This window comes from Rutidosis leptorrhynchoides, chromosome 11, assembly GCF_046630445.1.
Source record: "Rutidosis leptorrhynchoides isolate AG116_Rl617_1_P2 chromosome 11, CSIRO_AGI_Rlap_v1, whole genome shotgun sequence".
In the NCBI taxonomy this organism is placed as follows: domain Eukaryota; kingdom Viridiplantae; phylum Streptophyta; class Magnoliopsida; order Asterales; family Asteraceae; genus Rutidosis; species Rutidosis leptorrhynchoides.
Window position 1 is genome coordinate 362,491,035 of NC_092343.1, and position 12,541 is coordinate 362,503,575.

General features: G+C 35.1%; 1 protein-coding gene across 1 annotated transcript; it reads right to left on the reverse strand.

Annotated features, from left to right (window-relative positions):
• Nucleotides 1-1,322: 1,322 nt before the first annotated feature.
• On the reverse strand, nt 1,323-2,564 carry LOC139875896 (dirigent protein 11-like). Its single transcript, XM_071863192.1, has 2 exons — nt 2,522-2,564; nt 1,323-1,639 (listed from the first exon to the last, which is right to left on the reverse strand). The coding sequence occupies exons 1-2, from the start codon at nt 2,562-2,564 to the stop codon at nt 1,323-1,325; spliced, it is 360 nt and encodes a 119-aa protein (XP_071719293.1).
• Between the last annotated feature and the right edge of the window lie 9,977 nt (nt 2,565-12,541).

Below are 12,541 nucleotides of genomic sequence, written 5' to 3' on the forward strand. Positions count from 1 at the left end.
TAAGAATAAGGAAACGCGGTTCATGATTAATAACCTATGTGTTGTTTACTACTATGATTGTTGGCTATATCTTCTATGTTTGTCTAGACTAATAATCTATGTGTTGGATGTAATTTTGGCTTCGTTTATTTAATCCATTGTTTGTGCTAAATCGATGAACGATATCAGTTAATGCTAATGTTTGATTTAATTGATAATTGCAATTGTCTAGTTGAGTGAAAACTCATTGGAGTCTATTAATTTTCTTTACAATTGCCTAATCTAGTGCTAATTCATGATTATGATTCTCCAATTGTTTATTAGAGTCTATTGCAACCAATTTTAATTGATTATATTGGTTTGGGTAATTGTGCGTTTATCTGGACCAAGGAGACGAATTAAGTGTAAACATTATTTGACACCGTGGTGGATCATACACAATGAAAGTTGGTACGATTGTTGATCACTATGACAATAGGGTCACATATTGAGTCACTCGGTTAGTTGAATTAGCTTGTCACAAACTAGAGGTCTTCGGTGACAAGGATACTTGCACTGTGTAATCTTGTTTGAGTTTTCGCGCTAGATAACTCTTGGAGAACCGATTAGCTAGTTCGCATATGTATAGAGTAAATCTAGTTTTAGAGTTTAATGCATCCAGAACTATGGGTGAAATGTATAGATGCACATATTGTTCTCTTTTGATATCACACGTATCTTATTTGCTTTCTTTATGTTTGTTAACTGAAAAATCACAAATATTGTCTTTTCATTATTACCATCTTCCGATTTTCCGATCGTTGAACGACAGACCTAAATTTTGTTACTTGCGTTATTGTGTTTAGTAGATTAATTACAATTTAGTTTTTAGAATCTTGTATTGCGTTTAGAACTATTAAGAGGACGATACCTTGGACTTTAGCAGTACTGTACTACTATACAATTATGTACACTTGTCTAGTTATGGTTTAGTTATTTCAATATATTCTAGAACAATACTATTTTTTTCTTCATAATCTTACATGTAACCATTTATGTATATAATCATTTAATGTGATATTTATGTAAGATTGGTAGCTACGAAACATTCCCTTTCAATGGACTAATGGAGCAATAAGTCAAAGAAATTACATTACATACTTCATCATATCATATAGCACAATAAAAACAACTTGTTTAATTTATTTCAATAGTAAAATGCCACAAACCGTACACATAAACATAAAATTATTAGTCAATTCGGTCATAAAATGCTACAAATCGTACGTAAAACAAAAACATTTTGTCAATTCAAATTAACGAAGGTAACCAACCACACATCAAACCTTCTATTCTTTAGTGTCTCAATGATGGAGGATATAAAAATCCATTTCCAAGATCCCGTAGAGATTCGGAATGAACTTAAATGTTTGCATGATTGCATAACCAAGTGAAAATCGAAAAACACCAGAGCCACCCACAATCGGAATTTCATTTTTTGGGAACAAGACTTGGTTTCTTCCTAACAAACTCAAAGTACTACCATTGTATTCCCCATCAGTAAACTCGAAACTCAAAGCCATAACTATCGAGAAACTCTCTTGATCGGATGCCACGTGCATCCCTTGAGCTCTTCCCACAATCTTGGATTTAAGTCCTGGGCCGATTGTTAAAGCATCGTCTAACACCGACACAGAACCAAAGTAAGTATTTGTGGTGTTTTCAATCTGTTGGGAAGTTATCCCACATCGGCCATGGGACAAAACAAATATATGTATATAAGTCTAAAGAGAAGTCCCTCTATCACCAATTGGTTTTAGAAAAGGATGGAATCTTGCACTTATATGTTGTACATGTTGATGGCTATACGATTTATCAATTTTGTCATGGTATCAGAGCTTAGGTAAGCAATTTTACAAAGCGAGTCCGAGTCAGGCCCCCATGTGTGTGCCGCCGTCGCTACAACGAGATCGAGTCAGGCCGCTAAGCAATTTTACAAAGCGAGTCCGAGTCAGGCCACCATGTGTGTGCCGCCGTCGCTACAAAGAGATCGAGTCAGGCCGCTATCGTAAGCAATTTTACAAAGTGAGTATGTGTGTGCCGCCGTCGCTACAAAGAGATCGAGTCAGGCCGCTATCGTGCCGCCATCTCTACAACCGTTCCACGCCTCGATGTGAGGGGGCTTTTTGGGAAGTTATCCCACATCGGCCATGGGACAAAACAAATGTATGTATATAAGTCTAAGGAGAAGTCCCTCTATCACCAATTGGTTTTAGAAAAAGATGGAATCTTGCACTTATATGTTGTATATGTTGTTGGCTATACGATTTATCAATTCTGTCATATTAGCATACATATTTAGTTATCAATGAGAAGGGATCATAGAATTCAAACACTTTCATGGTATCAGCCTAATATCTCGATCCTCTCAATAAAAAAAAAGTTTGTTTCTTTATATCAATCTTCGGTGATAGCTTGTTAGTGTCCACCATATCAAACGTGTACTTGTGCCGCAAACGTGTAAAAAAAAAAGAGGTGTTAATTGATCCCTAATCTAAATTACCTTCTTCCGTTTCTTTTTCTTCTAATTTCTTTCTGGCTGACATCAATCAACACGAAGAGCAACAACTTAATTAGGTGGTGACCAATTAAATCAATTCGGTGGTGACGAATTAAATTAAATCGTCCATCTTTCCTTCTGGCGTAAATTTATTTGTTTATTCCCTATTTGTTTTAATAGTATACGTGTACTTCATTGAAGAGGTAGTCTATTGAATATACATCATAACAGTTTTGCTCAATCACTTCACGCGTGTACTTGTAATTTGAAGATTATTGTGCTTGCAACATTTGTCAGAATATATAGATATATTCTTATGCACGGTTATTGAGTTCGGTTATTAAGGTTTCGCATCTGCTCCTTTCTTCTTCAATCTTACATCATGGCCACACAACACAACACCACCTCACCGGACGGTAACTGGTATATGGATACTGGCGCAACCTCTCATATGGCAGGTAAACTTATGTCCTATTATCCGTCAAGCATTCTCAAAAGCATTATTGTTGGTAATGGCCATTATATTCCAATTAAAGGTTATGGTAACACGTCCTTTCCCACATCTTCATGACCACTCATTTTACGTAATATCTTACATTCTCCTCAATTAATTAAAAACCTTATTTCTGTTCGTCGATTATCTAATGACAATCATGTTTCTCTTGAATTCGATCCTTTTGATTTTACTGTAAAAGATTTTTCGAAGGGAACACCAATCATGAGATGCAATAGTTCTGGCGACCTTTATCCCCTTTCTCCTTCTACTTTCCGACATCTTAGCTTACCTTCTGCTTTTTTGACCGTGTCTCAAGATTTATGGCATCGTCGTTTGGGACATCCTGGCAACCGCATTTTATCTTTTCTTAACAATAATCACTTTATTTCATGTAATAGGAATAAAAAGACAAAATTGTGTCAATCGTGCGTTTTTGGTAAACAAATAAAATTTCCATTTCGTAGTTCCATTTCATATATTTATTGCCTCTTGATATTATTCATAGTGATGTGTGGACCTCACCCGTTTTAAGTACTGGTGGACATCGTTCTTATGTCCTTTTTCTTGATGACTTCTCCAATTTTCTTTGGACCTTCCCGTTATCAAATAAATCTCAAGTTTTTTCTATCTTTCTTGCGTTCACAAAATATATACAAACTCAATTTAACATGCCTATCAAAACCTTCCAATGTGATAATGGCACTGAGTACAATAACGCATCTTTCCACAATTTCTGTACCTCCAATGGAATGACTTTCCGTTTCTCATGCCCATATACTTCTTCTCAAAACGGGAAAGCTGAACGCAAAATTCGTACAATTAATAACATTGTCCGCACACTTCTAGCTCATTCTTCCGCACCACCAAATCTTTGGCATCAAGCGTTACAAATGGCTACATATCTCCTAAATATCATTCCAAGTAAATTATTACACAATTCAACCCCCACCGAAATTCTTTACAAACGACGACCCTCTTATGGTCATCTCCGTGTTTTCGGTTGTCTATGTTACCCACTCTTACCATCCGTCACTACCAATAAACTCTCTTCTCGTTCTACACCTTTTGTTTTTCTTGGTTGTCCTTCTAATCACCGAGGTTACAAATGTTACGATCTTACCACTAAAAAATCCATATCTCTCGTCATGTTCTCTTCGATGAAACTCAATTCCCATTCTCAACCAATAGTTCACAGCCTACTAAAAATGTTTATTCCATATTTACTAATGATATTCATCCTCTATTCTGGCTTACAGCTAACGTGACTACACCTTCGGCCCAACAACATGATACGACCCAACAACAGTCTGCATCTTCTGGTCCATCTATACCTGCCCAGGTTTATTCTTCTCCGAGCCCATCTTCTGCTCCAGCTAGTCCCTCATCTGACCCCTCAATGTCTCAGTCCAATACGACACTTGATCAGCCTTTTAACAACACCTCACCTTCTGTCCATTTGTCTCCAACACGTACAATTCACACCCGAAGTATGTCTGGTATTTTCAAACCTAAGGTTCCATTTAATCTTTCTGCATCTGCTACGCTTTCTCCTATACCACGCAACCCTAAGGATGTATTGACCCGAACTTTTCCATGATTATATATTAATTGAAAACTATATTTGCATGATTAAATGTTTCCAACATGTTAAGCAATCAAACTTATTAAGACTTGATTATTTGAAATGAGTTTCATGTAGACTATTGACCATCCAAGTTGACCGGTGATTCACGAACGTTAAAACTTGTAAAAACTATATGACGACATATATATGATTATATATATAGTTAACATGATATTATGATAAGTAAGTATCTCATTAGGTATTTTAACAATGAGTTATATACATAAAATTGAGTTTATTGAATTAAGAAACTCGAAACGATATATATAACGATTATCGTTATAACAACGTCTTACTAAATACATATGAATCATATTAAGATATTGATACACTATGTTTAATCATGATAAATGATAAGTAAACATGTCATTAAGTGTATTAACAATGAAATACATATGTAAAAACAAGACTACTAACTTAATGATTTCGAAACGAGACATATATGTAACGATTATCGTTGTAACATCATTTAACTGTATATATATCATACTAAGATATATTAATATATCATAATATCATGATAATGTAATAATTTAACATATATTTAGATATAATAAACAATGGGTTAACAACATTTAACAAGATCGTTAACCTAAAGGTTTCAAAACAACATTTACATGTAACGACTAACGATGATTTAACGACTCAGTTAAAATGTATATACATGTAGTGTTTTAATATGTATTCATACACTTTTGAAAGACTTCAAGACACTTATCAAAATACTTCTACTTAACAAAAATGCTTACAATTACATCCTCGTTCAGTTTCATCAACAATTCTACTCGTATGCACCCGTATACGTACTCATACAATACACAGCTTTTAGATGTATGTACTATTGGTATATACACTCCAATGATCAGCTCTTAGCAGCCCATGTGAGTCACCTAACACATGTGGGAACCATCATTTGGCAACTAGCATGAAATATCTCATAAAATTACAAAAACATTAGTAATCATTCATGACTTATTTACATGTAAAAAAAATTACACATCCTTTATATCTAATCCATATGCCAAAGACCAAAAACACCTACAAACACTTTCATTCTTCAATTTTCTTCATCTAATTGATCTCTCTCAAGTCTATCTTCAAGTTCTAAGTGTTCTTCATAAATTCTATAAGTTCTAGTTTCATAAAATCAAGAATACTTCCAAGTTTGCTAGCTTACTTCCAATCTTGTAAAGTGATCATCCAACCTCAAGAAATCTTTCTTATTTACTGTAAGATATCTTTCTAATACAATGTAATACTCATATTCAAACTTTGATTCAATTTCTATAACTATAACAATCTTATTTCGAGTGGAAATCTTACTTGAACTTGTTTTCGTGTCATGATTCTGCTTCAAGAACTTTCAAGCCATCCAAAGATCCTTCGAAGCTCAAGTTATTTTTTCATCATTTCCAGTAGGTTTACCTACTAAACTTGAGGTAGTAATGATGTTCATAACATCATTCGATTCATATATATAAAACTACCTTATTCGAAGGTTTAAACTTGTAATCACTAGAACATAGTTTTGTTAATTCTAAACTTGTTCGCAAACAAAAGTTAATCCTTCTAACTTGAATTTTAAAATCAACTAAACACATGTTCTATATCTATATTATATTCTAACTTAATGATTTAAAACCTGAAAACACGAAAAAACACTGTAAAACAGGATATACGCCGTCGTAGTAACACCGCTTGCTGTTTTGGGTTTGATAATTAGAAACTATGATAAACTTTGATTTAAAAGTTGTTCTTCTGGGAAAATAATTTTTTCTTATGAACATGAAATTTTATCCAAAAATCATGGTTAAACTCAAAGTGGAAGTATGTTTTTCAAAATGGTCATCAAGACGTCGTTCTTTCGACTGAAATGACTACCTCTTACAAAAAACAACTTGTAACTTATATTTCCGACTATAAACCTATAATTTTTCTATTTAGATTCATAAAATAGAGTTCAATATGAAACCATAGAAATTTGATTCACTCAAAACGGATTTAAAACGAAGAAGTTATGGTTAAACAAGATTGGATTTTTTTTTTTTGTTTTAGCTACGGAAAATATTGTAACAATTCTATACAAATCATATCCTAGCTAACTTATATTGTATTATACATTATACATGTATTCTAATATGTTATGTAATCTTGGGATACCATAGACACGTATGCAATTATTTTGACATATCATATCGACCCATGTATATATATTATTTGGAACAACCATAGACACTCTATATGCAGTAATGTTTGAGTTAGCTATACAGGGTTGAGGTTGATTCCAAAAATATATATACTTTGAGTTATGATCTAGCCTGAGATGTGTATACACTGGGTCGTGGATTGATTCAAGATAATATATATATCGATTTATTTCTGTACATCTAATTATGGACAACTAGTTGTAGGTTACTAACGAGGACGGCTGACTTAATAAACTTAAAACATAAACTTATTAAAAATGTTGTAAATATATTTTGAACATACTTTGATATATATGTACATATTTGTTATAGGTTCGTGAATCGACCAGTGGCCAAGTCTTACTTCCCGACAAAGTAAAAATCTGTGAAAGTAAGTTATAGTCCCACTTTTAAAATCTAATATTTTGGGATGAGAATACATGCAGTTTTATAAATGTTTTACGAAATAGACAAAAGTAAATGAAACTACATTATATGGGTGAATGATCGAAGCCGAATATGCCCCTTTTTGCTTGGTAACCTAAGAATTAGTAAACCGATCTACTAATTGACGTGAATCCTAAAGATAGATCTATTGGGCCTAACGAACCTCATCCATGGTTGCGGATGCTTTAGTACTACGATGTTGTTTTATCATGTCCGATGGATTTCCCAGAATGATAGGGGATATTCTTATATGCATCTTGTTAATGTCGGTTACCAGGTGTTCACCATATGAATGATTTTTATCTCTATGTATGGGATGTATATTGAAATATGAAATCTTGTGGTCTATTATTACAATTTGATAAATATATAGGTTAAACCTATAAATCACCAATATTTTTGTTGACGTTTAAAGCATGTTTATTCTCAGGTGATTATTAAGAGCTTCCGCTGTTGCATGCTAATATGTGGACAAGATTTGGTGTCAGCATGCTTGTATAATATTGTTTAAAACTGCATTCGAGATTTATTTTGTTGTAACATATTAATATTATAAACCAAAATGTATTGGTAGTGTGTAAGTGTGATGTTTTTAGATTATCATTTCTGGATAATCTAGGTGGTGTCTTTTTAACCTTGTCGATAAAATAAAGGTTATGGTTTGTTTTAAAAACGAATGCAGTCTTTGAAAAACGTCTCATATAGAGGTCAAAACCTCGCAACGAAATCAATTAATATGGAACGTTTATAATAGATATGAACGGGACATTTCAGTTGGTATCTGAGCGTTGGTCTTAGAGAACCAGAAATTTGCATTAGTGTGTCTTATCGAGTTTGTTAGGATATATTAGTGAGTCTGGACTTCGACCGTGTTTTCTTTAAAAACGATTGCTTAACACTTTGTTGGAAACTATATATTATTAACATGTAAATATTATGTGATATATTAACCTCTTAATGTGTTTGATATTGTGTGATAGATGTCTACCACTAGTACAAATCACATCGATTCACCTAATAATAATGAAGAGTCGAATATATTTTGGGAAGATTCACAAATTCCCGAAGAAGAACCGGAAGAGGAGGAACCGGAAGAGGAGGAACCGGAAGAGGAGGAATCGGAAGAAGAGGAACCGGAAGAAGAAGAGGTTCCGGAGGAAGAAATATTGATACCTACAGTAATTCGATTAAATAAAAGAAAATCCTCAACCAACGGAACAAAGTTAATAATGGTCAATGATGTTTCCGGCGAGGAACCAAAATATTGGGAAGATTACCAATTTTTTGATGAATCGGATCCCGATGAGGATTCCGATGATGTTAAAGAAATTACCTCGACCCAATTTAATAAAGCGAAAGAAAATAATAAGGGAAAAGGTATAAAAATAGAGAAACTCGATTCCATCCCCGATGAACTTTATATGTATCGGCAACATCCGTATTTCCTAAAATGTAACAATGACCAGGGAACCTCTAAACCACCAGGTTTTTCTAAACCATTGTGGAAAACAACAGCTCGTATTAGAGGAGCACCATATATTCCTAGAAAATTAGGAAAACGAACCAAGTCCGAAGAAGAACAAACCAGTGATTCAGATTAGAGGGTTGTAATCATGTTGTGTATTATATGTATTGTAGTGTGCTTGTACTTTTATGTTCTATGTAAAAATTGCTAGTTTTGTTTGTTAATTATCTTTTACGAATCTAATCCTTGTCTATTTTACAGTATAAAAACAAAATGGACATTAAGGGTAGACAACCGAATATTTTAGAAGATCTACCAGAGGATATGATTGAGGAAATCTTGTCTAGAGTCGGTCAGAATTCATCAGCACAATTAATTATGGCAAAATTAACTTGTCAAACATTTGAAAGACTTTCTAGAAATGCCTTAGTTTATAAAAGGCTTTTCTTTGATAGGTGGGGTATATCACATTGGGGAGACCGTAAGTTACGCCGTGTTTTCTTTAAAGCGTTAGATGCGGGGAACCCAAATGCAATTTTACGCTACGGGTTAAGAACCTATTTTGACTCAACATGTCCCAACATAGGATTTCGTGAATTAGAAAGAGCTTCGAACATGCAACATAAAGAAGCATGTTGTGCTTACGGGTTAGTGATGTTCGCTTCTTACCAAAGTGAGAAAAAGAATATCGGATTGCAACTTTTAAATAAAACCTTCCACAAGTGACGGATTCAGTAGTTGGGGTGAGAAACAAGGTTTTTAGATTATTACGGGGCTGTTGGACATTAAGAAACCCCCTTCTGTTTGACGACATTACAACATGCTGCCTAGCCAATGGTCATAACGGTTATTTTCCACAAGACCAAGGATGGGAAGTTGTCTTAGTAAAACCAGAATGCATGACTTGTTTCTGGACTTATGAATTACGTGTCTTTATTTCCTTTGTTGAACAACTTGCGTATTAACTAGATTTATCTTCAAAACTGTCATGTGTCAAAGTGTTGTATATTTCATGTTATATGTAATATAGCGAAGTTGTAAGTTTGAAGAATATTTGTATGTGATATATAATTATAATCAGTTTTTTATATGGAATTGTATATTAGTTGAATTGTATATTAGCTACTAAGTATGAACTTAGTGAGTAGGTAGTACCCGAATTAAAAACTATAAAACGCTAATATGAAGAAAAAGCTTTTATAAATAAGTTCATACTATGCTATGAAATACTATTGACTACTCTTAAAATTCTATATGATTAACTTAATTCTTTTGGGCTATTTTTGAAGGAAATGGCACCGGCGACTCGTCAGAATTTGAACATGAGCGAGGAAGACTTCCGTGTTTTCCTTGCAGCAAACATAGTCGCAGTACAGGCTGCGATGCAAAATAACAATAACTCTGGATCTAGCAGTGGAACTAATTCCACAAGAAATCGTGTAGGATGCTCCTACAAAGAATTCACTGCCTGCAAACCTTTGGAATTTGATGAAACCGAAGGACCAATTGGATTGAAACGGTGGACCAAGAAAGTCAAATCGGTGTTTGCCATAAGTAAATGTACTGAAGAAGACAAAGTAAAGTACGCTACGCATAACTTCACAGGTACGGCGCTAACCTGGTGGAATACCTATCTCGAGCAGGTAGGACAAGATGCTGCTTAAGCACTACCGTGGTCAGCATTCAAGCAATTGATGAACGAGTAGTATCGTCCCAGAAACGAGGTCAACAAGCTCAAGGTAGAGCTTAGAGGATTACGAACGGAAGGTTTCGATATCACCACGTACGAACAACGATTCACCGAATTGTGCCTATTGTGTGCTGGAGTGTTCGAAGATGAAGGAGAGAAGATCGACGCGTTTGTAAAAGGATTACCAGTAAGGATTCAAGAAGATGTGAGTTCACACGAGCCTGCTTCCATACAAAAGGCAAGTCGAATGGCTCATAAACTCATAAATCAGATTGAGGGGAGAATTAAAGAGCAAGCGACCGAAGAAGGCAACACGAAACAAGTCAAGAGGAAGTGGGAAGAAAACAGTGACAAGAGTCACCAATACAACAACAACAACAACAACAACAACAACAATCACAATTGCAAACGCAATAACTACCACCACAACTGCAACTTTAACCGCAACAACAATAACAATCCCAACAATAACTACAACAACTACAATAACCGTTCCAACAATAACAACAACCGCAACAACAACAATCCCAACAATAACATCTAGAGGCAGAAACCATGCCAGAGGTGTGAAGGATACCATCTGACTGGGCTTTGTACGACATCGTGTATTAAGTGTAATAGAAAGGGTCATGATACGACGAAGTGTGAAGTTTACGGACCAATGGCTAACAAGAATAAAGGAACAAATAATGTCGGAACAAATAATACCGCCATTATTTGTTATGGATGTGGGAAGCCGGGTCATATCAGAAACGAATGCCCAAATCAGGGGAATACTAATGAACAGGGCCGCGGAAGAGTTTTCAATATTAATACGGCAGAAGCGCAAGAAGACTCGGAGCTTGTTACGGGTACGTTTCTTATTGATGAAAAACCTGCTTATGTTTTATTTGATTCGGGTGCGGATAGAAGCTATATGAGTAGAAATTTTTGTGCTAAATTAAGTGGTCCATTGATGCCTATGAATAATAAATTTTTACTCGAATTAGCAAACGGTAAATTAATTTCGGCAGATAAAATATGTCGGAATCGAGAAATTAAACTGGTTAGCGAAACGTTTAAGATTGATTTGATGCCAGTAGAGTTAGGGAGTTTTGATGTGATAATTGGCATGGAATGGTTGAAAAAGGAGAGAGCAGAGATCGTATGTTACAAAAATGCAATTCGCATTGTACGAAAAGAAGGAAAACCCTTAATGGTATATGGAGAAAAGAGCAATGCGAAGTTAAATCTTACTAGTAATTTGAAGGCACAAAAACTAATAAGAAAAGGTTGTTACATCATTCTAGCACACATCGAGGAAGTTAAACCTGAAGAAAAGAACATCAGTGATGTTCCTGTCGCAAAAGAATTTCCCGAGGTATTTCCGAAAGAATTACCGGGATTACCCCCACATCGATCCGTTGAATTTCAAATAGACCTTGTACCAGGAGCTGCACCAATAGCTCGTGCTCCATACAGACTTGCACCCAGCGAAATGCAGGAAATCCAAAGCCAATTACAAGAACTTTTAGACCGTGGTTTTATACGACCAAGTACATCACCATGGGGAGCTCCTGTTTTGTTTGTCAAAAAGAAGGATGGTACATTCAGGTTGTGTATCGACTACCGAGAGTTGAACAAACTTACCATCAAGAATCGTTACCCACTACCGAGAATCGACGACTTATTTGATCAACTACAAGGCTCGTCGGTTTATTCGAAGATCGATTTATGTTCCGGGTATCATCAAATGCGGGTGAAGGAGGATGATATTCCGAAGACTACTTTCAGGACGCGTTACGGTCATTACGAGTTTATGGTTATGCCGTTTGGGTTGACTAACGCACCAGCTGTGTTCATAGACCTCATGAACCGAGTGTGTGGACCATACCTTGACAAGTTTGTCATTGTTTTCATCGACGACATACTTATTTACTCAAAGAATGATCAAGAGCACGAGGAACATTTGAGAAAAGTGCTAGAGTTGTTGAGGAAAGAAAAACTCTACGCTAAGTTTTCAAAGTGTGCATTTTGGTTAGAAGAAGTACAATTCCTCGGTCACATAGTGAACAAAGAAGGTATTCAAGTGGATCCGGCAAAGATTGAAACCGTTGAAAAGTGGAAAACCCCGAA